We start from the raw sequence: 27,151 nt of genomic DNA on the forward strand, positions 1-27,151 counted from the left end.
TATTGTGATAGAGTAAAATAAACAAAGAAAATTAAATGGGCCAATCATTATACTCTGGAATGTGTCAGTAGAAGGAAGTAGCTGCATTGCGTATAAGGATTGAGTAGATAATGGATTGATTTATTGAAAATTAGATACTTAGTATAGCCTTATTTTAAAGATTTTTTCTCAATTTCTTTTTTTTTTTTTTTTTTAGAAATTATGTCAACATTTAGAATTACAGTTTTTGTAGCTACCAGTATGATCCCTGACAGTAAGTAGGGGTGGGGAAAAAAATTGATTCACATAAGAATCGCGATTCTGAATCAATTCATAAACTTAAAAAATCTATTTAAAAATAAAAAAGACAAAAGACAGGGACAAATAACAACGTGATAACCCGACAGCACACACCCAGAGAACAATGGAATTAAGAGAGGAAACATTTATATTAAGCGCCCTAAGAGGTTCAGCAGACACGAGGGGCCCAAGGTACCCACCTCCCTCCCCCAGGCCCACTCCACTCCTTTTCTTATGCCACCTTTTTTATTTTAGTAACATCACTACCTTTTGTCCAGTAATGACGTTAAGTTACAAGATGGCTGAAATCTGAAATGCAATTGATAAGATGAACAGAGTAAAAAAACAAAATAGATCTGAAATTAAAAAAAAAACTGAAGAAGTGGTAGTAGTAATATTAATCTAATACATTTTATGATTATTGGATCTGGTCTAATGTATCCTCAGTTGTTCACACTAGTGTCGACCTCACTCTATGTATGTACCGCTTTTAATGATTTTATTTTGTCATGGATGTTTCTTACTCCTCAGTCTCAGACTGATCATCATCCTTGGCTGCGTCATCCAAGTTCTCGATCTCCTCGATGTCCAGGTTGTTGTCCTGAACAGTGCTAGCCTCACCCGTTACCGCACTGTCTTGCTGAGAGCTGAAGATCTGACTGAGATCAGGCAGAGAACACGTGCACAGCATCTGACGGAACCACACAAAAACATCAACACCTTCACATAAAGTCAAACAAATGCGGGCAAAGCTGCTGTGCAAAACATGAGAGGAAGTGATGTGTGAGTACCAATAAATAAAGGGCTGTATTAGCAGTGAAAATGTCAGGAGGAGAAACTGAAATATGGCGCTCTTTGTGTGAAAGGCAGGCAGAGCTACAGATGAAGGATAAAGATGGATGCTCCTTCAGTCCCATCAATTACTGCTGGGTGAGACTGATTCATGGCTCTGGCTTCTTACCAGCTTCTTCTTATTAAAACAAACAACAGCTTCTCCCTAAAATACCACACAAGCCTCTACGTGACCGCAGACAAGGAAGAGTTTCTAGAAACATCTGATCACTAACAGCTAATACAGTATATTTATTATAAACCAAGAGTTCTCAACTTGTGAGTTGGGGCCCAAAAATGTGTTGCAGACCAGTGTTAAATACGTTTTACTTTAAGTGACATCTAGATTATGACTAATAAAAAAAATACATGTAAAAAAAAAGTAAATGAAAATATATTGTTATTTTCATCAACAAATAAAAACTAACGATAATAGTTTTTTTTTTAGGAAGGTATCTAATCAAAGCTACTTTTGTTGCATGGAAGTCTTATTAAAATCCCCTATCAGGTGGATCAACGGTAATTAAAGCTTTAAAAACATGCATAAACTATGTTTTAATATTTTATTCGACTAAATCTGTTACAGATACAGTACACTAGAATATAATGTCCTTTTGTTGACTAAAACCAGACTATAAATGAAATTATTCGTTTATCGTCTATCAGGTTAGCAGCTCCATCTTTCCAATGGTGTAGATGTGTCACAGGGTTGGGGTCAATTATAAACGCACAATTAATAATTAATTACAATTATGACGTAATTGTAATTGAAAAAAATCAGTTGCTGTTGTAATCATTGTAATTGAGTTAAAATAATTGACTTTGTAATTGACAGTTTTTATTGAATTTTATTTTCAATCTAATCAAAAACAAACATGTTAGATGATAAATAATGTTTTTTTGTTTATTTTACAGCTGATTTAAGACATGGGTCAAAGTCATCCGTTCATAAGAGATGCTAACAGAAAGCTAACACAGGAGGAAGGTTACGTTTTAAGGGGTTATTTATTAAAGACTCAGGAATTGTAATTAATTTTTAGTAATTGAGAACGTAATTGTAATTGACTTTGAAGGGAAAAATAATAATTGGAATTTTTATTGTAATTGGAAAAAATGTGAGTCACCATAATTATAATTGAGTTGTAATTCTACATAGATAATTGAAGATGGAATTGTAACTGAAAAATGTAATTGAACACAGCCCTGGTGAGTCCCAAAACGAGATATGAGACTCTTGTCATGTTTACAAATGCCTGATCACGTCTTGTTATTAAGTGCTAATAATAGGTCCCACAGTTAGACCAGTTGTGAAACACTGCTTTAAACGACCACCATCAGGCCTCACAATTTCCAGGTTCTGTTGAACATCAAAGTGCTGCTGATAATATTCACCCTGGGGTTGTTGGCATCAAACATGCCCGTAGAGAGGCCGATGAGGAGGGCATCCTGGTGCTTGGAGCGCTGAGGGGAGACAGAGCGTGAGCGGGAGGCCAGAGACGAGGTGGACTCATCCATGGAGGACTGAGCTGAGAGGACGGCGAGGGCAGCGGTGCGTCGATGGGCCGGGGAGCACAGCTTCATGAACAGAGGCTCTTCATGCTGAACAACAGCTGATGAAAGAAAAGGCTTGGTTTATGACGACTTCACCTGAAAGTGTCTATCACACAATAATCTCACCACATAAATCACTCTCTGCACTCTTCTCCGTCTCTTTGGTAACTGAAGATGCTGTATCGCCACCTAGAGGCCTGTATTAAAAACACATTTTAGTGAGTGAATGTAAAGTAATACTGCACTGCTAGGCTTATTTATTAAAAATAAGGTCCAGGTATAAACATAAAGAGATTCATCTGAGTTACTGAAGGCAATTATCTGATTTAACAGAAATAGTTCAGAAAGATAAATATTCACATGTGCTGTTGCCCTTCCTGTTCCCACGCTGGCTGCACAGTCACAGGGGGATCTGAAGCATGTTTGGGAACATCCTCCAAAACCACTGACTCCACATCTGCTGGTTGTGAACAATTGCAGAGCAAATCGCCACTTAGATTTTTGTCTCACATTGATTGATGTAAATATAGTGCAAGGAAGATTGACACTGACCCTGTGGTTCACTGTGGTCAGGTACCACTGGTTGAGATTTGATCTGATCCACAGAGGTCAGCTCTTCCTTGGGTATCAGCTCAGAGTCAGCTGATGCTGCTGGTGGTTGGAGGAGGTGATCTGAAAAGAAAATGATTAAAACTATAAGACCCCTTTAGATGTATATTATAAAGGAACACTTATAGAATTAACTAACACTGACCCTAACTTATTTTTTGATACAATCATAGAAAGAGTGCATGTTTAACCTGAAACATATCTTCATGAGAAAATAATGCTCTTTTATGGCTGCATTCATTTCTTCTTTTTCCTTTTATTTATTTATTTATTTTTTTTTTTTAAATCATAAACAAGAAAAAAAAAAAATGTCTTTCAAAACTTTTTAAGAATTCGTAAAGTTATTTGGCAGTAAATGTAGAGCATGGATTTCAACAAACAAAATAAATATGGTCTGAATATTGATAATAAGGTTAAACAGTTGAAGTGCGGTAACAATCTTAACCAAGTCTAACAAATCAGCTGCTACAGAACATTTGTTGATTTATTAAGGCAAAGAAGGTCCCAGAGGCTTGTGCTACGCAGCTGGTTATCAACATTTTAATTTACTCCAGAGTTTTCCAATCTGGATCAGTGCCTGTTTACATTAAAGGGGTGGTAATGCAGCGTCTGACCAATCGTAAACATGGAGAAACCCTGCAGATCAGCCATTTCACCATGGATGAACAGACTATTATTTTGAAAAAATATGAGGAATTAAAATCCGTAATCGAAACCAAAAGCAACACTGTTGCTGCAGCAAATGCAGGTAGAAAAGAATGCTGGCAAAAAATTGCTGACTCCTAATGTGTAAATTTGTGAGATTATACAATAACAATAATATTTCATTGGATGATATAAATGGACTCTGATCAGTCAGTTTCTCTTCATTACAGGAAGACATATTTAAAAGAGGTGTGTGTGTGTGTGTGTGTGGGGGGGGGGGGTGATGTGCGGCATCCAGTTTATAGCTCAGTAAGCCTAAATCAGAAGGTGTACATTGTTTTTCTTTTATATAGCGTATCATATCTAACTGCTTGATTGAATGTATGGACATTTGCAGCATTAGGTTCACAGCGTCACCAACAGACTGGATATAAGTACCTATGAATTAATTTATTTTCTCGTCCTATGACCCAGCCAGAATTATAAGATGCCATAGGAAATATTTAAACGAAAAGTCTAAATCAGTACAGCCACTAATGTTTTATAATGTGCTAGTTTGTTTAACCTAAACCTCTGTGTAATGCACACAGTCTGTGGCATCCTGAGTACCCGACTGCGATGCGTTACATCTACAAAATATGACTCCATCAGTTGACAAATGTAGGTCAGTCCATCTGATGAAAATCTATACCTCTGTATAGGACCTTGAACATGCCAAAAACATTACCTGCTGTGGAGCAGGTCAGCCATTCAGCACAAGTTACCATGGTAATTTACCCTGGTAAGAAGTAACCAATGTCATAGTACAGAAAACCCAGGGTTAATACTGATGTTTCCACAATAAGAGAAACTAGGCAGAAATGACAACCTGCATCTGGATTTGTTGACAAGTTATATAATGCAGGAAAAACAGAAAACTGACCTTGACCTTGAGTGAAGGTCAAGGTCACACATTAAAAGAAAATGTTGTTCAAAGGTATCAGTCTCAGCACTGTATCTCAATTTGTGGCCAAGTTATAAGGAAAAAAGTTTCTTTTTTAACGTGAGGTCATGAACTTTGACCCTACAGATCGTTTTACTGGTAGGTTGTACAGCTTCGGTCCAATTAAATAAAATACTCTACTTGAGATGAGCTTTTCATATATGTAAGCATCAAACTTGTATGACAAATATTCGGAGATATGGAAAATTTTGGTTTTTGACAAAAAAAACACTGCCAAGCACAAAAATGAGTAATGGAAATAGAAACTAACCAGGACTGAGCCCTTCTGTTTTACAGAAGGTGACGCTTTGCAGTTGCTGAGTCAAAGGCTGAAGTTCTGCTTCCTGAAGCACTTTGAGCACTTGATAGTCTGGACCAACTTTCCACACCTTCCTGGGAACTTCTGCATCCGTTTGTAAAACTTCACCTGTCGTTTCTTCCAAAATATAAACAAAGATTTATAAACAACAGATTTAAAACCAACTATTGCCACAAATTGGATCCAACCAACATTTACCCACCAATGGTCATCATACACGTCTCTCCCAGTGTGTGCTTAGCTATCGCAAGGACAAGTGGGACTCCTGCTTCCCACTTTTTTCTATCACCACCAGAGGGCGGTCTATCTTCTGGAGACTCTGAATGAGATGACGATGGACAAAATATTTATTACATATTATAGCGTGAGCTTTTAAGTTTTGTAATATATGTTAAGGTTTTTTGTTTAATCAGACATGGTTCTTGTCTGGCCATGTCACCCGATGGTCTCTGGAGAAGAGTCCCAGATGTGGGAGAGAAACAATGTTCTCTCATAACGGTTGATGTTAAAGCTCCGCTTCCTGATCTCGATGGCTTTGCTGATCCTGCGTTTGTGTTTTTTTCCTTCTGTCCTAATCGCTGTTGCATCGTGGGCCAGCCTGGGAGAGCTCTCAGGTTGACCACGCCCAAAACGGACTCATAGGGACACATGAAAGCCATCAGATAATGCTTTGACACTTTGCTTATGACAGAACTCGTCTGAATGCATCAAAGCATATCACCTGTGAGGAAGACTGGCAGTTGACAGTCGAAACATGTCAGGAGATAAAATTTCTAGAAAAACCTTGTCTGAATAAACAAAAACCTTTACATGTATTTAAAAAACAAAAACAAAATGAACTTGCTGGAATTATTTAAAGTTTTGTGTAGTAGGAGCTTAAATCACCATTAGTTTGTGTACATTTCTCTTCTACAATTAGCTGAGCCACAGGAAGTATGGGCTTTTCTGCATGTTCCCAATTCTTCCTGTCTTGGTTTGAGGAGGGACCCTCGTCAGTATCACACTGGTCCTCTACACCAGCTGGAACTGATTCTGTAGGAACTGGTACTGGGTGTGCAGTTATTGGATTTGGATGTGCAGGCACTGGGAGAAGGTCCTTCACTTCCACCACAGAGCTCTGGGCTTTAAGGTTTTGGTTCAGTCTTTGCAAAATTAGCTTTTTCTCACTCTGGATCACAGCAGCAGTTTCTGCTTCAGGTAAGCTTTCATTGAGGGATATAATCTGCAACGAGAAAACACAAAAAAGACTCAGGCGGTTCGTAAAACACCAAACGCTGCTGTCAGACGTGTATTGTATACTGACGGCTCCAACATTCTTTAGGGCAGCAGTCATGGATATAGCAGAGGTTACTTTGGGTACGGCCAAAGCTGGACATTGAGCATCAGCGTATGGTAGAGAGACGCCGGGACAAGGAAGAGGACTGTCAGAGGTAGATGATGATGATGATGCTGCTGTAGCCTCTGCTGAAGCACTTTCAGCGATGCTAGCTTCAACACAGTGAGCTCCGAGCTTCCACAAGACAAAATAGGAAAAATGAAACTTAACACAACAGTAAGGGTTTTAGGAACATTTAGATGAAACAATCTAAGAATGTTTGAGCAGAGAGACAAGCGTTGATGTAAATTTTCTGTGTTCAAAACAGGGGACTGGACTTAGATAAGCAAACTGCTTCTCTCGTCTCCTTTTTCGGCATGTACAAAAAAAAGTGAATGTAACCCTGTCGGAAATAAACTGAATTAAAAAAAAATAAAAAATTTAAAAAAAACAAGGACACGAGCTTACATGATCCTCCCAGGCTTTCTTTTCTCTTTCATGTGCTTCTCTCCTCTTCTTCTCCAGTTGTTCTTTCAGAACAGCAGCACGAGCATTTGCCTGAGCCTGACAAACACAGACTTGAAATATTAAAAATGACATCTGTGTTACAATTCGTGATGCATAGAACCATAGTTACATTTGTAACTGTTGTTTTATTTGGTGTTAAAAATGACCTAAATTAGCCCTATAATGCCAAACGTATCATATTTGATACATGAGTTTTGGAATTCTCTACATGATCAGTGTGATGTTTGTTTTTTCTTGAAAAACCCAATGTATATGATAATATACATGCAATAAAAAAATAATCCACCATGGGGAAGTAAGAGGCATTTCCAGCAACTCTACAAGATAGTCATTTATGAGGAAAGATGCACAGGTGGTTTTAGAGGAAGAACTTCTCCAATTTTGAATTTGGTAAGATTAAGGTAAGAAAACATTCAAATCTTTACTGGAACATCAATAGGAAGAGTTACTGGGTTGATGCAGTGTGGTATTGGTTTATATTTCATACTCTGTTTTAGTAAAACTGTGTTGAAAATTATGTATCAGACGTGATACAGCAGGTATGAGATCATGTAGCTGTAAATCAGTCAATTGTCATTTTATTGCATTTCATGTATTTTACATATCATCAAGCAACAAAAGTCTTTATTATTTTTCAAGTAAACTAAATAAATGCTTAAATTGCATAAATTGGTAACCAATATGGGAAACAGACAATGTAAGCACTGTGTTGGCCACTTTTCCCATGTGAGAAATCCTGAGTGCATCTCTATCTGAACAAGGTCAGGAACTGTTTTCAGGTGTAACACCATGCAAAATAAAAAGTTTGTGATCCACAAAATCAGGAAAAATAAGTGAAATGTTATATGTTATAGACTTCATCGTGCCAGTTCCATTGGTGGATATCTCATTGTTGCATGACAATAGCACTAAAAAATGTTCTTATGTATGTATGGAATTATCAATTTGTTGACATGTTGATTATTTATTAGGGATGCAACGATTCACTCAACTCCTGATACGATTCGATTTGCGATACTGGGTTCACGATACGATTCTCTCACAATTTGTACATAAATGACTGAAAAATATTCCTTTTTTTGGGGGGGGGGGGAAATACTGTAATATTTTCATTGTCAAAAGAATCCCTTGATAAACTATTCAAAACAATGCAATTTAACTAAAAATAAATCTTGAATGAAATAAATAAAAGAATAATACAAATACAAATGAAGAAGAAGCCTATTAATTTCAATTCTGGTTCTATTGTAAATACAAAACTGCATAATAGTTCTTTTTCTTTTTAAAAGTGCAACTGAAAATGTATTTTGTGCCTTAACAATTGGACTTAAAAAAAAAAAAAAAAACAGTCTGCACTGTATTTGCGTCAGATATTTGTTTGGACCAGCAGAGGGCGCTGGTAACCCAGTAGTCGGTTGGCATGCAGATATCTTGCAGTGAAGAAGAGATGCTATGCTAGCAAACAGAGCTAATAGAAAAATGTGACTTTTACTGATAATCACATATTATTACAGATATTCTTTCAGTGCCAAAGGTATAAGGAATCATTTATGAATATATTTAAGAGTAAAAGGCGGCCAGAAAGAAAGTATTAGCAAAATCCCGCCCGCCGCCAACACTTCTGGTTAGCGCCCTCTGCCGTTTAAAAAAAGTACTGCGATTCAATTTTCACAGCATCGATGATACCTATGAATCGATTTTTAACTGCCTTACTATTAATCGTTACATCACTAGTATTTATTATATTTTTGTTGGTAAAAAAACAAAAGAATATTTGAGCATTGAGACCAGATGTTCTCTGAAAAACAAGAACAAGATGAACAATCAAAATTGATATTTAATTTGTTTTTGTTTTTTTGGTTGTTCATAGGGACCAACAAAGGTTCCAGTTTTAAAACATTGGAAAGTTGTCATGATTCAGGCTTTACAGGGTTAGAGATTTGAAACTAGCGTTGCATGTTGTTTAACATAATTAGTTTATTCTCATATGACTCACTTTCAAAGCTTCGATCTTCTTTCTTCTGAGCTTTGCCTCCTCACTGGACTCCTGGCTGTCATACTGAAACACAAAACGACAGACGTGCAAATGATGAAATGTCAGACATGCCGTTACAGGAAGTCTCAGATTGGAGAAGAGGAAGAAGGCACCTTCTCTCCTAGCAGTCGAGCTTTGATCTGCTGACGCTCATTGAAGTTCTGCAAACGGATCTGCCGCAGCCTTGCTAAATACTCCTGAGAACAAGTCCACAATAGATAACAATGTTGTGATGCCAATTGCATCTGTTGGGACACACATTCGCCATGTTTTAATACAAATAAAAAGACAATACAAACATTGTTACATGGGAGCCACAGAAAGGCGACGACAATCACCAGTGCCATGAATTCATTCCAGTGAGTTTACATAAAAATCCACAACCAAAAGCTGAAATGGGAAAGCAATTATTTAAATGAATGAGCTGCTCACAGAGAATGGTGAAAGATCAAACCTAACTGAGGGAGTGGGCATGTTGGACAATCATTGTGCCAAAAGTGGTTTTTTTGTGCAGACACATGAGCCGTGCCAAGCCAGACATGCTGCGAGTCAGATTACAGGAAGGCCTGGGCTCCTACCTCCTCGTCTTTGTTGGCTTTAGGCCTCCTGCAGCGGCCTGCACCAGCCCGGCATCCCAAGATTGCAGCCACATTGTGCCGAGTACCCTGTTCACCGTTTGATTTAACAACATTTTAGATGGACACAGGCCCTTTACTGACACACAACCTCTGCCTCGTGAATCAAGAGATCTTGCCATGATAAAACTACAACTGTAGTAAGGACACGCCCTCTAATACCCCTACTAAATCCAATGAGCACGCCTTAACGTGATATATTGTTAGATTAATTGAAATAACGCTACATAACAGTAAAAGCATCTGTTGTCACCTTTACCATGTTACCATGGAGTCCCATAAACGGGTGCTTAGAAGAATTTTTGCTTCTTTCTTGCGGACGTTGGACCTAAATGGTCCAACATCTGAATGACCATAAGTACAAAAATGCTACTGATTTAGCGGAAAACAATAGAAATTATGCATCTTAGACCAAATATATAGCAATGTTTTAATATTGGCATATATTAATAGATATTATATTTACCCACTGGCCACCTTCATCCACATGAATTTACCTCCAACTAACTTCAGGTTTTTGCATTTAGTGGATCCGACCGGTGCACATACAATAAAGGTATAAGTCCTGGTGCTTACCAGCTGTCCCTCAGCACGGGCCTTGTTGAGCATGGCTTCTTTCTTCCGCTGTACAAACTCTTCCACTTGCCTGGACACAGTAACAGAGTTTTGAACAGGGTTTGATGATAGTAAAGGAAGGAGTGGAAACTAAAAAAACAGGAAGAAATAAACCTCATCTTCTGACCTTGTGATGTGTGTGCATTTGGAAACAATTTGGGCAGGGTTGTCGGGTAACATGGGGCCAGCAGCAGCAGGGACTCTGTTGTCATAAGGTGTCAGTCAATAGTTAAAGTTGGGTTACTAAGGCTGAAAAGCTTCGCATCTGCACTTACCGAGCAGGACTTCTTGGTGCTGCTGAACAGCCCTGCCTGCTGATGTCCTTGGGCTGTTTAGCCATTTGGTCGAGTGCAGCATGATAATGTGCGTATGGGTTTTTCCTGAACACAACAACTGGAGACGGGCACGGAACCGCAGCAGAGACGGGTCGGCCAGCACATGCTGCCCTCTTTTTACCTCCTATAAAACCCTGGGTTCAGAGAGGAACATGTTAAAAAAAAAACTGTTATTTTTCTGTACAAAACAATCAGAGGACCATACCTTTTTTTCTGGGCTGCTGCCTCCACTAGAACTCAAGATGTGCTTCCAGCCTTGTTCTCTGGCTTGGTTTATTCTATTAATCTGGAAGATGTTACAGTTTTTACTGCTACTTAAATCATTTAGACTTGTAATGGAATAAAAAATACTGCAGTAACAAACAGAAAATATATTACCTACCTTTTCCTTTTCATACATCTTCATCGGCTCTACTTTCAATAGGAAAAGCTAAAGGAAAAAAAAACCCACAAAAACATTGATCAGAAAGTGCAAACCAACAAGTGTTGAACAGTGTTCTCACCTGCTCTCTCTGTTTCTTTTCTTTAAGCTCCATCCTTTTCTTTTTGTTAACATTCTGTAGAAGGAGAATTAAGCATATCAATCACAAAAAAGAGCATTTTTAAAACGAAAAAGAAATGACTACAGGCAACAGGACTGCTTGGTCACAGGTCAAAGAGGCAACGAATATGGAATCAGAACAGTAACATCATGAATGAACTCTTGTAGGGTTTTTCACAAATGCACATGCTTTGTTTCACAGTTGTATTTCAGATTCACAAATGCACACAATCTGTTTCGCAAATATATATTTTATGCAAACGTAATATAAATTCTGAAATGCACACGCTCTACTTCACAAATATTATTTTGAGGCACACGTAGTATAAATCCACAGATGATGCAAATTGCTGAATGTGCATTTACAAACAGCTTCTGTGCTGTGAAACCTCTGTGTATTTGTGAGAGAAATGTGTGCGGTGAATGAACGTCACCATTGGCTGATGAAAGTGATTGACAGATTCATAAGCGAATCAGGTGTGTTTGCTTTCAGCCAATCATATGGCTTCTTACATTTTCTCCACACTTTTAAACCAATTGCAGAGCTACTGATATGTGTGCGCATACGCAGTGTTAAAACAAAAGTGTGGAAACCCCTTGCAGGGTGAAAACCCCTGCAAGTGTTCATTCATGATGATACTGTTCTGATTCCATAAAAGAAAAGGGAGAGGTTTTGGAAATAAGGAAGAAGCTAAATGCTAAATTAGGCCACACGCTCCGAATGGGAGAGTGGAACAGTGAGGACAACAGAATGAAAATGCAGGTGAAAAGGGACCTTTCTGCATGTGCGAATGGTGGAAATTAAGGGAAAGGAATTCTAGAAGGAGAGATTATGTGGGTCTAACAGTTGTACCTCATGTTTTTTCCTCTCTTCCTCCACTTGACTCACTCTCCTCTGGGGGGCTGCTGGGGGAGGGGCCTGAGCAACATACAGTATAGCGCTGCAGTTGAGTTTGCCAACATAGCATAACAAAACACACACACCCACAGCAATGGGAGATGCCGCTGGCTGTGCAGATAGAAAGCTCCACATGGGAGCTCATTGATACTCAGAGGTGAAAAACACATTGTAATTTCCTGCTATCAAAGAGACACTGACCGGTTTGCGTTTTACAGCTGGTTTCCTCTCAGTAGGCTTTTTAGCTCCTTCTGGCACCCTCCTCACAGTTAAAGGCACACCGTATTTACACGCTGGCTTTGTGATCTTCTGAGCTGAGAAGACAGATTGAAATTGATACATTTAGGAAGACACCAAAATACATTATGGTTCGATCTCCAATGCATCAGGGTTATTCTACTTTCCTAATGAACTATCACACAAATAAAAAAACTTCAGTTCAAACATTCAGTCTCTATATCGGGCCAAAAATCCAGGAGACCCATTTCAAAATTATTTAACAAGAATAATATTAATCCAGTGACTGTCTTGATAGCCCACTGAGAAACTGCAGTGTAAAATATTTTACAGTGCTTTTGTTTTGATACAGTAATTCATCTCAAAATTCATTTATATAAATACTGTCTGAGCTTATCCACATGTCACTATAGTGACTGAGTTGAATCAGGGGGTGAGTTCGAATAGTTTCCAATCTCAATTCCAATCCACTTTTCCCGCTCATCCGAGCGGCCACGGAAACTCACGATGACATAAAACAGAGCACTCTGTCGTTCAAGATAAAGGAGACATTTTTAGCCACATTATGTTTTATTCAACATACTGGGTATTTCACCCCCCTCGGAATGCTTTGTGCTGTAGTACATTTGTATGCATACAGTATTATGTAGGCCTATATCTTGCATAAATGTAATTATTTCATAAAATAATACCTATATTGGATTAATGTAGATTTCTGAATGTGACGCTCATTTATTTTCACTTTTGTTCCTCGTAACCTCTTTTCTTTTGATTTACATTCAAACCTTGTGATATTTGAGATTATATCAGTGGTTAGAGGCAGTGTTTTTGAAAATGTAGTTTTTCCACCAAGGCAGACGTCGCTAACCTTTGCCACTGTCGGATTATTACGTCACCTAGTGGAAGTGCATGTGATTGTCAAAACAACGTGATGGCCTTTCCCTAACTCCTTTATAAAGCCTTCTACACCAGTGATGCCATCCACGGGGTTAGGGAAAAGTGGATAGGAAAGGAGCTTGGAGGTTCTATTTGGATGCACCCAGTCTCATCAGTCTGCTTACCTGCTGGCACCTGTGCCACATACACTTTAGGCTGCTTGTGACGAATAGTATGGCGAAATTCCTGAGCAATGATCTGAAATTGAATTTTTACAAGTTTTAATGGAAGCTATCAAAAAAAAAAACATAGAATGTGTATGTAAAGTTACAGATTATAATCAGTGTTGTTTTTTTTTAAACTCAGTTACAGCATAGATATGGCAGAGCAACATTCAGGGGCTTCTGATTAAGTAAACAGCTGCTACTAATGGGTATACTGGTTCTTCCAGACAGTTTCAAAGGTGGTTCACTGTGGTGGTGGTGTTACCTGTGGTGACAGAAACTTTTCTATCCTGCAGGAAAGGAACGGCATGTCCAGTACACCACTGACTGAGGGTCTTTCTTTAGGGTCACGTTTAAGCAGCTGAGCCAAAAGGAAGCGGAGTTCTTGGGAGTAATGAACCGACACGGGGGGATATGAACCTCGGATTATCTTCAGGACTAAGTTTTTCATGTTTCCGGCCTCAAACTGAGAAAAAAAAACACAAGAAGCAACAAATGTAATTCTAAGACTGAAGTTAAAAAGTGCTGGGGCTTATGTGATGATGAGGGAAAATATGTGTCTTGTGATAAACTTGATACATTAATCAAATCTTAGTCACTAATCTTTACAGTGTGAAAATACAGAAGAGAAGTAATAAAGCACATATAGAATGACTTTTTTAAAAAATGAATTCAACTATTAAGAACTGACTCTGCATACTTACTGCATGCTTAAGGGTGCACATTTCATATAGGACGCACCCTAGGGCCCAAACATCACTGCAGACGGAGGGAGGAGGAAGGATGAGCGGAGAGAGACACACACAGGCAGGGATAAGTCAGGGGGAAGTATGCATTCATTCAACTATAGATTGACAGCAGGGTTAGGGGCAATTACATTTTTCAGATACAATTATGTTTTCAATTATAATTCAATTATGATTACGGTGACCAGCTTTTTTTCCAATTACAATTAAATTATGTTCTCAATTACTAAAGTTAAATTATAATTAATCACAATAACTGAGCCTGAAATTAATAACTTAATAAAAGTCAAACTTCCCCTTGTGTTAGCATCTCTTATGAATAATATCAATTATTCATAATATTCATAAGAATAATATATCTTATAAGTAATAACATCTGATTTCTTACCTATGTATTTGTTACCGTGTTAGGCTTCCTTATCAATGAAAATATGGGTTTTTATATTTTTTGCTGAGCTTTTTTTGTGTCAGTATACCCCTAGATTTCAATGTTTTAAAAAACGGTGAAATGTGGGAAAAGCTCGATATAAAACATATTTTAATAATTGTTAACTACATATTAGGGCTGGGCAAAAAAATAAATTTAATCAATAATTTGTTGATAAACACAATTTTTTGGGGGGTATTTTATCGCTCAGCCATACTACATATGTGTAGAACTCTACATAGAACTGTATCATGGTTCCCTAGTTTTGCATTAAATATAATTGACAATTTTTATAGAATTTTCACGACAATTACACTCAAGTGAACTCTATTGCAATTTAATTATGACAGCAACACATTTTTTTAATTACAATTACAGCATAATTTTAATTAATTATTAATTACAGGATTACAATCATAATTGACCCAAACCCTGATTGACGGTCACTTGCATGCCCTCTTCCTTCATAATTGCGAACTAAAGGAGAACCATTGCTTGATAATATTAGCTACAAACCTCTGGATAACACAAGTGGACAACATTTGCTTCACTAGCAGTCATTTAAGAGGCTCAGCTGACATGCACGTCGACATCGGATTAGGAGGAAATCAATAAAAGCTTGCAGTTGTGAATACACACAGGCAGGAAGAGTCACGATACTACAACCCAATCCTGGAAAGCTCTCATTTCTGAGAGAAAGGTCAGGGCTATAGTTTTTTTAGATCACTGGTAATACTCATTTACATCATAAATTAGACAAAAGGTTGCTCTGAGGCAGTCTAGAGCTACACGTACCTTTTATTGTTGTATGGTTTATTTTCACAGATCTCTGGTGAAAGGTAGTACGGTGTTCCAATGCAGGTTCTTGCTAGTTCTACAGTGCTGAAAAACAAGTGAATGGGAGCCCAATTAGACTCATTTCTAACTTCCCAGTTCCTTTATAGCAGTGGCTCACACACCCTCAGAGTCACCTGGTACATTTGGAACCACTTAAAAGCAGCTTCTTAAGTTAAACTTAACTAGTTTTACACTTAGAAATAATTTTCCCTGAGTAGAAGTTAAACTTACAGTAACAAGTCATTTTACGTACCTGTTTAGGACCCGCGCTATTCCAAAATCACCAAGCTGCACAGTCCCCTCTTTAGTCAAAAATATATTCTGAGTAAAAAATAAAGAAAATGAAGTTGTAATTGCTTGTATTGATCATTGGCATCATTGTGGTGCGTTAGAGGATACCTGTGATTTAATGTCCCTGTGAAGGATTTTTCTGTCATGCACGTGCTTTAGTGCCAAGCAAATCTGTACAAACCAATCCAGGATCTTTCAAAAGGAGAAGACAGGAAACCACATCAAATACTTTCAAAAACAAATAGAAACTCATTCTGTATTTGAAATTATTTCAGGATTGCATCACATTGCACACATTATAAAAATACATAAGTATATATCAGACCCAGGCACACATTACTTCTGATATTGGCTTTACTTCTGATTGGCTCGTTCAGCATCATGTCCCACCCCTTCACACCAACTTGCTCGACCTCTAAATTAGTAAATGATCAGATAACATTCGATCTGATTAATTTGAGTTTTTAATATGCTGTTTTTGTCAAGTTTTTACTAGAATGTATCGTAATTTAATCTAGAGGTGTCCCGATCCAATATTTCACATTGGATATCAGTCAGAAATCAGCCAAAATTAATAAATCCGATTTTATCGGCCTGCATCTAAAGTGTCCGACATAAGCACTCTGATACAAGCAGTCCATTCCACAGTAAAAATTAACCGAAGTGAATTTGAAATGTTTTTTTGCATTTTAAAAGTATGTTTGAATTGGTTTTGAGGTTATTTCTAGGGTTTTCTATTCAATTGTTGAATATTATGTTTAGGTTAAGCTTGTGGCTATTTTACACTTTAAAATAAGTATATACATTTGTTGAGGTTATTTTATTCATTGTTTTTAATTGTAGGATATTCTTCAATTTAAGGTTAAAATGAAGGTAACCCATTGATTAATAATAAATGGGTCAGATTTTGTCATATCTACTGTTGCTGACTATTGTTCTGTCTGAGTAATCAAGCCTTTTCTAACATTCTACACTACAAAATAAGTAATAAAACTATCAATGATTCTTGCAAATATCGGTATCAGCCAAAACTCAAGGCTGTAATATTGGTTTCATTTTGGAAGTGAAAAGCTAAATTGGGACTAGGGGTGGTTAATCAGCCCAAAATCCTGATTTGATTTGATTATTGAAGTCTCAATTAGATTTGAAAACATCCAAATCAACAGGAGTTACCTGGATTTCACTACAATTTGAAAAATGTAATAACCGATTTTTGGAAATTTAAGAATCAATTCAAAATAGTCAATAATGCAATCATGATTAGTTATTGATTTTTTTTTTAACCACGCCTAAATGGGGCTACTCCTAATTTCAATCAATGGTTTTCATACTGCCTTTGTTTGCGTAGTAGACAACAATTTGCATCACATTGTACCAAAATTTTTTATTGTTTTCTTCATATAAAAATGTTCCGTGCTCCCAACATGACATTGATTTACCTGCTCCTCAGGGAACAGCATTGCTTTCTGAGAGTTGATCTTTTGGAAGAGATCTCCACCTTCACAGTAGTCCATCACAATGTAGAGGCAGCCCCCCTCTGTAGAGTGGAGAGGACACTGTATGTATATACTAATACAATACTGAATAACCTTGTGTGTGTGTATGTGTGTGTGTACCTTCAAAAGATTCCTTGTATTGGACAATGTTGGGATGACTCATATTGGCAAGAACAGCCACTTCTTTCCTGGATTCTTGCCTCTCTTTATGAGACATCTATTAAAACATATTGTGAAAAATCTACTTTTGCAGTTTTTTTGATCACATATGAGGTAACTTGAGTGTCCACCAGCACACAAAATGTGAAATAAAACCATCCAGTCGTTTGTTTGTGGTCTGTGTGAGTCTTGTAACACAGAGAAAATTGCTCCATTTCAAATTTTCTACATTTGTGACATCACAAGTGAAATTGGGAATCAGTGTTGCCAGATTAGATTGACAATTTCCAGCCCAATCACATCTTAGAACCCGACCATTCCAATAAAGACAACCCAAACATGAATCTGGCAACACTGTGTTTGTGACACAATGCGATGCAGTGGTTCATTCACCTTGAATGGATTATTCCTGTAATTTCTACATGAGATGATGACAAGAAAGCCACATAGTAGCTCGGTAAGTGTTTGAAGCAGCTGAAACAACTGCTTTTGCTGTACGGAAAACAGCATAATATGTCCCCTTTAAAGCCAATAGAATACAACAAGAAAAATCGACTATTGACATACATTCACAACCATAATATTAAACATGTAATTTTTTTTAACATTTTAGCTTTGTGCACCACAAGCATAAATTAAGTGTGCAGTTTCTCTTTTTAATTGGATGTATTTACATTAACTTCAGAAAAATAAAGTGAAAATTGCAAAAGTTTTAATTAGTGCCTGTTTCTTGTTTTTGAACAATTGCCAGTTGAACTGTGTTTTATCATTTTATTGAAAATAAACACATGAAAGTCTTTTAAAATGTGGTATTTTTGTTTGGACTCTGGTTCAACTATTTTCTTTAACATCCAAAAAGTCAACAATGTCAGTGTTGTGAACCATGAACTTGTTCATTTTAAGTGATATGCTTCACAGGTCAATAGACAGGCAACACAGTGAAAATAAAGAATGACCTGCAAATAAGAGAACAAGCAGTTGTATAAGATTAGTGTATCTTACATTACTTTAGGTCCTTATGGGCACTTATAAAATGTGCTGTCATTTCATTTACAATTCCATTTTCCCCATAAGCTAACACTGAAGCTAAAATGTGTGTACTTTAACCACATAGTGACTCTTTGTGCAGATGGAGATGAATGTCAGGTGTGGGGTCTTACTCTATAAATGCCAATCTCTTTGATGACATATTGACGTCCATCCCCCTTGGATTTGACGAGAATGGCCTTTCCAAAGGAGCCTTCTCCGATTTTCTTGACTTTGTCGTACTTGTCCATGTTAAATCCTCAAGCTGGGTCTGCAGCTACAACGTCAACATTCTATGGCAGGGCTTTGGTTTGAAGCTCCAGCTGTTAGTAGCCTACACACCCTGATAATCTAAAATAACATTTAAAAGATATATGTTATTAGAATTGCCTGATGCCTTCTAAATACCTAGTGATACATTTAAAAGACAGATGACAGGCTAAATCGTGGCTCAGACAGGCTGTCATACTGAGACACATCGAGCTACAGCTACGGTACAGGACGTAGGGGCTAAACTACGACGGAGAAACCCCCTCCGTTTCTAAAATAAATGTCAGTAACATGCATAAATGACTAAGTACTAATGCAGCGTCATAATACAAGACCTACAATTAAACTACTCTTACCATAAGTGTTTCTTCTCCACGAAATTAAACAGCTTTGCTCCCTGTATTACTAGCACTGCGCTCTCTATCTAACTATGGCAACCCCATCCCGTCAATTCATTGGCCACTTTGGATTTCCTGACCGGTAATTGGTTCACACTAATGCCCATCATTTTTTAACGACGAATGAGATTTAAGTGTTCACAACCCGAAGTGCTGTTGCTACGGGCCTTTTCCATAGCAACCCCAAACCAACACTGTAACAGTAGCGCCTGCTCCAGCACATCTGTACAGTTGTTTATTTGGTCAACAAAACACATTACCTGATAGTTAGCTCAAAGTATTTTTAACTCTCGGCTTAAGCTTTTTGTAGGAAGTTGTTTGGTGTTACGTAGTGTTGATATGAGATATTGTACATTTATCGTTTCTTTAAGACAGCGATTCTCAACAAGTGGGTCGTGGACAGCTGGTCAAAGACAAAGAAATACTTAATGTCTCTCATGTTGGACTTGTCTTTTATTTTGAAATAAACTTTTTGACAGGCATGCTGTGAAATGCTTGTTACACAGGAAAACATATAGGTTTGTGTTTTAAAAAAGAATAAATGTGGGTACCAGTTGAGAACCCCTGCTTTAAGACATTCTATAATCATATATCCTTATACTAAATGTCCTTGTATTACATACTAGCCTTAAATAATCCTTTTAATAAAACATAACCTCAGTCAGGCCAACTTTTTTGAGGCCTATCTTCTGGAACAAAGACAAAAAAGTTTCAAAAGAACTGATTTTAACTAAATATAAATCTAACAACAACACAAGCTTTACGTACGTAAGCATTGCAACAAGTCAGATATAAACAACCTCATGGACAGTTAGTATAAAGACAGTTTGAGACCAAGCAAAAATCTAAAAACCAAACAAATAAAAAGTCTGCCCTCTTTTAAATCCAAAAATTAATACACATTAAACAACTCATACACATATACCAAATACAGTGGTGTGAAAAAGTGTTTTCAGATCGAACAAATTTATACATTAGTCAAAGATAACACAAGTAAACACAAAATGCAGTTTTTTTTTTTTTTTATTAATGAGGAAGAAAAACAAAATCAAAAGTTACATGGCCCAGTGTGAAAAAGTGTTTGCCCCCCAGCACCTGTTAAAACATAACTGTGGTTGATCACACCTGAGTTTAATTTCTGTAGCTACACCCATGCCTGATTACTGCACACCTGTTCAAACAAAAAAGCACTGTGCTGACATGGAAAATATGAAAACAATTTTATTTATTTATCTTCTTTTATATATATTTGTCCTGTAAACGGGTGGGTGAATAAGAGATGGCAAAAAGTCAGAAATGTAAAATCTTGTAATAAAAAAACTGGGCATTTTGAGAGTTAATTTACATGAAGAAGAAAAAAGAAGAAAATGAAAAAGAAAAAGAAGAAGAAGAAGAAGAAGAAGAAGAAGAAGAAGAAGAAGAAGAAGAAGAAGAAGAAGAAGAAGAAGAAGAAGAAGAAGAAGAAGAAGAAGAAGAAGAAAAAGAAAAAGAAAAAGAAAAAGAAAAAGAAGCAGAAGCCCCCCAGAGTAGAAGATGGATCCTGTTCAAGATCGCCAATTTGTCACGGCAAATTTGCGGTTGACCTCATTTGGAGACATGATTTATGCTCTGGTTCAATGATGGAGTCCAGTCGGAGCATTGATGATTTTATAAAAAAAGGTTTATTATAAAATTAAATAAAAAGGAGTAAAAAAGAAGCTTCCATCCTGAAAGAATGAAAGGCAAAAGGCTCGTGGCAGAGCAAAAAGGCAAGACCCACTCTAACTAACAGTTTCACAGCTTAAGCTTTTATACAGATAACAGAAAAAGTTCCACCCTGAGGTGAGGAGAAGGAGGGAGTCAGATGCCCAACAGTGGAAACGTTTGAGGATGATGAAGACGTGTATATTATGAGGACGATTGGGCGCAACTCTTATCTAGTGTGTGTGTTTGTGTGTATCTGCATGTGAGTTTGAGTTTGGCCTTCAGCAGAGACTCTGTGTTACACTGAGTACAATACGATCTGTACTGTTTAATCGAACATGATTCAGCTGTTCAAAAGTGTGAATAGTAATGGAGTCATCATGTATTAAAACATGACAAATTGTACACATGAACACACATTTGACGATATTATGATGAATATAAAAATTGCCATAACAGCATGAGGGGCGATTCTACAGTTTGTTCCACTTCTTTGAAGTAAAATACAAAAATGATATTGAAACAGTAAGACATAAAAACTGAGTTTGATTAGAATATATATTAAAAAAATACAATGAAAAAAAATATTTTGAAAATGTAAAGCACCAAACACAGCTGCTCACTTAATCAAAGACCCACATTAAAAAGCACATTTATCGGTGTCAGTCAGTAGCACACAGAGTGTTTCAGTGTTTGGAGCTCATTATGTTCTTTAGAAGAACTTCAATAGCTTCTAGGGGTGTCCAGATCCGATATCGGCTATCGGTCCAATATCAGCCTGAAAATGAATATCAGATTCAAATTTCCATCTTTTTTTTTTTTGCAATTAATTTTTTATTTATTGTATTCAATTGTAGAATACTGTAGATATTATGTTAAAGGTTAAAATTTATGTAATCAATTAATTAATAATAAATGGGTCAGTTTTTCCTCATATCTACTGTTGCTGACTATTTTTCTCTGTTTGAGTAACATCACTTGATCAAGCCTTTTCTAACATTCCACACCACAAAATAAGTAATTATCGGTATTGGTTGATACGCAAGGCTGCAATATCTGTATCATATAGGAAATGAAAAAGTTGTATCGGGACATCACTAAAAGCCTCCACACACGTAGGATGTCTGATGGTGCTGCTGATCAATGTACCTGGTCGGGTCTGTGTGAGCGGCTTTGGGCTGGAGGAGGGTCTTCTACCTATTATTAGAGGTTGTAAATGAACAGCCGCAAGACCTCATAAATGAATGAGAACGGCACAGTCACGTATACTAAAAATGAAACCCAACCTCAACTTGACGGGTGCTCTAGAGCACCGCTCTAGCGCCCCAAAATTCCTCAGCAATCGACATATTGTGCAGCTCTGCTTTAGAGATTCTGTCCAATGGTATTACTAAAGTTTTATTGAATCTGATGATTGTAATGCATGTGTGGGATGTTTGCACTGATACCAGTGAAAGAGCTGAGTTGATGAAGTGCTTGTTTCATTATGTTTCTGCAGCTGTCAAAGACCAACTTCTCCAACAACAATGACTTCCGCTCGTTCCTTGAGTCGCTGTGTGCCACATTTAAGGAGTTTAAGATGCACGAGCAGATTGAGAACGAGTACATCATCGGACTCTACGTTCACTCTGACAACAAGCTGTCAGAGATGCTGTCCCTGTTTGAGAAGGGTCTGCAGAGTGTTAAGGTAAACAACAGATGTGATGTCTGCTAGCCTTATTTATTGTAGTGGCAAACGCATCGCTTGTTTGGTACAAAAATGGGTTTGGAAGAATTACTTGTGTGGGAAAAAATAGAATGTGCCTTATTTAACTCCATTTACTCTATCGGACATGTTTTAGGAGTTGGTGATCAAACATAACTCGTCTGAGAAAAGGCCATTAAGGCTCTGGTAAAACATGTAAACTCAGGTTAGAAAGGTGCACTCTGTGTGCAGTGGAAAGCATTATGTTGCACTGTACTAGGTGCAGGGTTGGGTTCAATTATAGTTATAACTGCTTAATTAGTAATTACAATTATGATGTAATTGTAATTGTCTTTTAAAAAATCTGTTGCAGTTGTAGTCATAATTGAGATGTAATTTAGTTCAGATATTTGACTTTGTAATTTGTGATTGTCATGGAAATTCTACAAAAACTGTTAGTACCAAGACATAAAAATGGAAAATTATATTTTAATTAAAATTGGAAAAAATGCTGGTCCCTGTAATCATAATTGAGTTGTAATTTAACATTGATAATTGAAGATGTAATTGAAAAATATAATTGACCCCAACTCTGACTAGGTGATGTAATTTGTAAGACCGGTTAATTTGAGAACAAATTAGGCATAAATTGACCAAGATTTTTCTGCTGAGCTCATCTGTTTTCCATCATTAATGTAAACGTCAAATCGATAAAATGAGTCATTCAGAATGATGCAGTTTCTCTGTAATGGTAGTTTTTGCTCTTTTCAGTTTCTGAGCACATGGCTTTATCCGTTTGGTTGGGGTATAACAAAATATCAATACGATATATCACGATATTTCATCCTGCGGTACATAATCGATACAGTGGCGCCGATATCGATATCGATTTTTATTTTTAATTTTTTTTTTACACAAATTACACTGAAATGACTATTTTCTGCATTCATTTTGTTTTTAAGGTTTTAAAGTTAATTTGCACAAACATCATTACCAATATTTTGGTGAAGCATTATTTTTATCAGTCTTCCCTTAAAGACATAAACATAACACAAAGACATGTGACTAGTTGTGGTCAGTGTGTGTTGAGAGAGTCACTGTGCAGTATACACTGTGTTTTACTCTCCTGTCATTCATGTGAAATTGATTCAGTGCAGTAGATAAATTGCTAGTTATCGTAATATATCGTGGATGAAATTTCCCACGATATGTTGACTATCGCAGAATCGCTGTATTGTGATAATGTCATCGTGGGCAAAAAAAAACAAAAAACAAAACATCGTGATATATTGTATCGGGAGGTACCTACCCAGCCCTAGTTTGTAGGGCTGTAACGATTCACTCAACTCCCGATACAATTCGATTCACGATACTGGGTTCACGATACGATTCTCTCATGATTTATTTTACAAAATGGGACTGTAGACAAATGATGACTGAAAAATATTCCTTTATTTTATTTATTATTAGAAAATACTGTACTGTTTTCCTTTTATTTTTCATTGTCAAAATAATCCCTTGATAAACTATTCAAAACAATGCAATTTAACTAAAAATAAATCTTGAATGAAATAAATAAAGGAATAATACAAATGAAGAAGAAGCCTATTCATTTAAATTCGGGTTCTATAGTAAACAATGCAAAACTGCATAATAGTTCTTTTTCTTTTTAAAAGTGCAACTGAAAATGTATTTTGTGCCTTTACAATTGGACTTAAAAAAAAAAAAAAAAGTCATTGCACTGTATTTAGGTCAGATATTTGTTTAGACCAGCAGAAGGTGCTGGTTACCCAGTGGTCGGTTGGCATGCAGCTAATCTATCAGTGAAGAAGAGATGCTATGCTAGCAGACAGAGCTAATAAAAAACGTGACTTTTACAGATAGTCACGTAATATTCCAGATATTCTTTCGGTGCTAAAGGGGTAATGAATCATTTATGAACATGTTTAAGAGTAGAACAAAGTAGTAGCAGATTCCGCCCGCCGCCAACACTTCTGGATAGCACCCTCTGCTGTTTAAAAAAAGGACTGCAATTCAATTTTCACAGTATCGATGTGAACAGTGATACCTATGAATCGATTTTTTACTGCCTTACGATTAATCGTTACATCTCTACTAGTTTGGCTCGGCAGGTCTCCTTCTTGGGGAAATGAAAACCTTTACCTTGTCCCACATGGTCGTCTCCCATATGCTCCAATCACAGTTTACAGATTAGGAATTCAACTCATTTTGTTTAGATTTTCATACAAAAAATCCTGAATTAGGTTTGAATTTAGAGTGAAAATCAGTTAATGTGTCCTTGCAACAAGTCAGAAGTTATTTAAGAAATTTGAACATCCCCACATCGATGACTGCTTGGCATCTCTTCTGTTTAAAATTTCCATCAATTAACAATGTAAGGAGTTTTTTTATCCAGTCAATCATTTACCAGGTAAGGCACTGGTTTCCATGTGAAATGTTGCACTCGTCTCATTATTTGATGTATTTAGATCGGGAGACGAGCATCCCTCAGCAGCATATTTTAATCATAAAGTGGAAAAAAGGTGGTTCTATAAACATAAATGTGTCGGCTACAGTAATAAAAAGTAAACTTAATCCCAAAAGCACTGAAATGATGTCAAAACTGTATATATATGTATATCACAAAAGTGAAGAGAATAAAAAGCTTTTCTATGAAAATTAAATCAAGAATATAACTAGTTTTTGATGTGTTGAAAGTAATCAAGGACTGTTTATGGTCTGTTTTGTTTTTCTAGAATGAATATGAGCAGCTAAACTACGCACAGCAGCTCAAGGAGAGACTGGAAGCTTTTACTCAGGACTTTCTGCCTCACATGAAGGAGGAGGAAGAGGTAAAACATCCTTGTTATATTATTACTATCTTGTTGACACTTCGCAAAAGAGATGAATACCGTACTGCTGATAAACAATGTAAAAAACTGTAACCATGGTGGAGGAAAGTTGTCTTCAATGTCTGTTTGAGATTTTCTGCTGCTGTCTGTTGGTCAGTGTTGGGGTAATTGATAATTAATTACAATTATGAGGTAATTCTAACAGTAATCATAATTGGAAAAATCTGTTGCTGTTGTATTCATAATTTATTTTAATTAAGTTCAGATAATTTACTTTTTAGTTGTAATTGGCATAGAAATTCTATGAAGTCTCATTTATAATTTAAAATAAATATATCATGAATAAATGAAATATGTTTCATAAAAACTTTTCCCGCTATCTGTCAGTTCTGTTACTATTTACCGGAGTTCAAATCATGGGCTATACTGACAGAAGAAAGGCACAGACACCCACACCAAACATATTAATACCAATATTTTCATTGATTAGGAATCCTAACAAGGTAACCAAGAGACGAAAAACAAATAAGATGATGGGTAATATATTTTAGTGTATTTTGCAGCTGATTTAAGACATGAATCAAAACCGACCCGTTATTATCATAAGAGACCCTAACAGAAAGCTAACACAAGTTAGGTTTTATAGTGTTATTAATTGAATGCTCAGAAATTGTAATTTACTGTAATTAAACTTTAGTAATTGAGAATGTAATTATAATTGATGCTCAGGAGAAAAGTAATAATTGTGATTGGGGAAAAAATGGTGGTCCCTGTAATTGTCATTGAGTTGTAATCGTACATGGATAATTGAAGACGTAATTGTAATTGATACCAACCCTGCTGTTGGTAAACCAAAGAAGCTTGTTGCAGGTGTTTCAGCCTATGCTCATGAAGTATTTCACCTACGAGGAGCTGAAAGACATCAAGAAGCAGGTGATAGCACAGCACTGCAGCCAGCAGCAATGGGACTGTGCCACTGAAGTGCTGAAGGGCTTCACTCTGTGGAGTCAGGCCGAGAAGCTGCAGAAAGCCTTCAAATACGCCGACCACGAGAAATCCGATTACGGTCTTTCCGAACTCTGATTCTGCGTTCTCTTTAGACGTTGAATAAAATAGTAACTTTTTAATTTCTGAGTTGCTGGTAAACCAAGCTTGTGTTTTATTTCTCCTTTCAGAACTGGAAAAGAACAGGAATTTGTCAACACACATCTCTCAGCTGCCCACAGAAATACTGCTAAGGCTGTTTCATTACCTGTACCCGGTGCGCTGGGCCAGAGGTCAGTGTTAACCTCAAAGTCTTGTAGTTTTTATGCTGCGTTTGATTGCACTTGGAACCCGGAAAGATCCGGGTCATCAATTTCAACCTCCGAGATAAATGCGTTTTATTCAGAAAGCTCGGAAACATGACTGGCACACACGCCAAATTAGACGGCACATTAAAGTAAAAGTTGAAGAGAAAGTGACTGTTTACGTCTAACAGTGGGTGCCACCATTTTGCTAAAACGTCATTCCGAGGCTGTTTGGATCCTGCCTGTGTTCCCGAGTCGGGGTCCCGAGCTCACGAGCCATTTTATTGCACTTTTCCGATTCGTTTTGTCGTTTTTATCCGGGTTCCTAGTGCAATCGAATGCTGTCATTGGTGGGAATTAGTTTTTTGTTTTCCCACAGAAGATTTCTATTTCGGTCCTCGCCTTCGGAAATGCGGCTCTCAGCCTCAGTTATCCTTTTAACTATGTCCTCAATGCGGTTGCTATTCTGTCCAAAGTGGACTGCAGCTCGGCAAACTTCTGCTCCATGAGTGCACTGAGATTCTCCGTAACATTCTGG

General features: G+C 37.1%; 2 protein-coding genes across 6 annotated transcripts in view; one reads left to right on the forward strand and one right to left on the reverse strand.

Annotated features, from left to right (window-relative positions):
- nek1 (NIMA-related kinase 1) overlaps window positions 1-19,136 on the reverse strand; it is a 29,612-nt gene extending 10,476 nt beyond the window's left edge. For 2 of the 5 annotated variants that reach the window (XR_003673906.1, XM_028444592.1), the window contains exons 1-31: window positions 19,064-19,136; window positions 18,572-18,788; window positions 17,373-17,469; window positions 17,196-17,293; window positions 15,865-15,948; window positions 15,719-15,786; window positions 15,424-15,510; window positions 14,160-14,214; window positions 13,721-13,921; window positions 13,417-13,489; window positions 12,320-12,432; window positions 12,074-12,139; window positions 11,183-11,236; window positions 11,062-11,109; window positions 10,885-10,965; window positions 10,620-10,813; window positions 10,472-10,546; window positions 10,306-10,375; window positions 9,673-9,759; window positions 9,208-9,291; window positions 9,056-9,118; window positions 7,000-7,095; window positions 6,520-6,726; window positions 6,102-6,438; window positions 5,419-5,535; window positions 5,169-5,333; window positions 3,214-3,333; window positions 3,022-3,118; window positions 2,788-2,858; window positions 2,503-2,720; window positions 804-970 (exon numbers count right to left, since the gene is read on the reverse strand). Coding sequence is in view for 4 of the 5 variants with exons in the window: in XM_028444592.1 (XP_028300393.1) it covers window positions 804-970; window positions 2,503-2,720; window positions 2,788-2,858; window positions 3,022-3,118; window positions 3,214-3,333; window positions 5,169-5,333; window positions 5,419-5,535; window positions 6,102-6,438; window positions 6,520-6,726; window positions 7,000-7,095; window positions 9,056-9,118; window positions 9,208-9,291; window positions 9,673-9,759; window positions 10,306-10,375; window positions 10,472-10,546; window positions 10,620-10,813; window positions 10,885-10,965; window positions 11,062-11,109; window positions 11,183-11,236; window positions 12,074-12,139; window positions 12,320-12,432; window positions 13,417-13,489; window positions 13,721-13,921; window positions 14,160-14,214; window positions 15,424-15,510; window positions 15,719-15,786; window positions 15,865-15,948; window positions 17,196-17,293; window positions 17,373-17,469; window positions 18,572-18,688 (3,410 nt within the window). In the remaining variant the exon portion in view is untranslated. Of the gene's footprint in view, window positions 1-803; window positions 971-2,502; window positions 2,721-2,787; window positions 2,859-3,021; window positions 3,119-3,213; window positions 3,334-5,168; window positions 5,334-5,418; window positions 5,536-6,101; window positions 6,439-6,519; window positions 6,727-6,999; window positions 7,096-9,055; window positions 9,119-9,207; window positions 9,292-9,672; window positions 9,760-10,305; window positions 10,376-10,471; window positions 10,547-10,619; window positions 10,814-10,884; window positions 10,966-11,061; window positions 11,110-11,182; window positions 11,237-12,073; window positions 12,140-12,319; window positions 12,433-13,416; window positions 13,490-13,720; window positions 13,922-14,159; window positions 14,215-15,423; window positions 15,511-15,718; window positions 15,787-15,864; window positions 15,949-17,195; window positions 17,294-17,372; window positions 17,470-18,571; window positions 18,789-19,063 lie in introns of those variants that run through there. The other 3 variants (XM_028444593.1, XM_028444594.1, XM_028444595.1) reach the window with 3 other exon arrangements.
- A 3,138-nt stretch (window positions 19,137-22,274) lies between these two features.
- On the forward strand, window positions 22,275-26,612 carry LOC114462199 (F-box/LRR-repeat protein 5-like). Its single transcript, XM_028444897.1, has 4 exons — window positions 22,275-22,475; window positions 25,229-25,324; window positions 26,195-26,390; window positions 26,500-26,612. The coding sequence occupies exons 1-4, from the start codon at window positions 22,275-22,277 to the stop codon at window positions 26,610-26,612; spliced, it is 606 nt and encodes a 201-aa protein (XP_028300698.1).
- Window positions 26,613-27,151: the final 539 nt, after the last annotated feature.

Source organism: Gouania willdenowi, chromosome 4 (assembly GCF_900634775.1).
Source record: "Gouania willdenowi chromosome 4, fGouWil2.1, whole genome shotgun sequence".
Lineage (NCBI taxonomy): Eukaryota > Metazoa > Chordata > Actinopteri > Blenniiformes > Gobiesocidae > Gouania > Gouania willdenowi.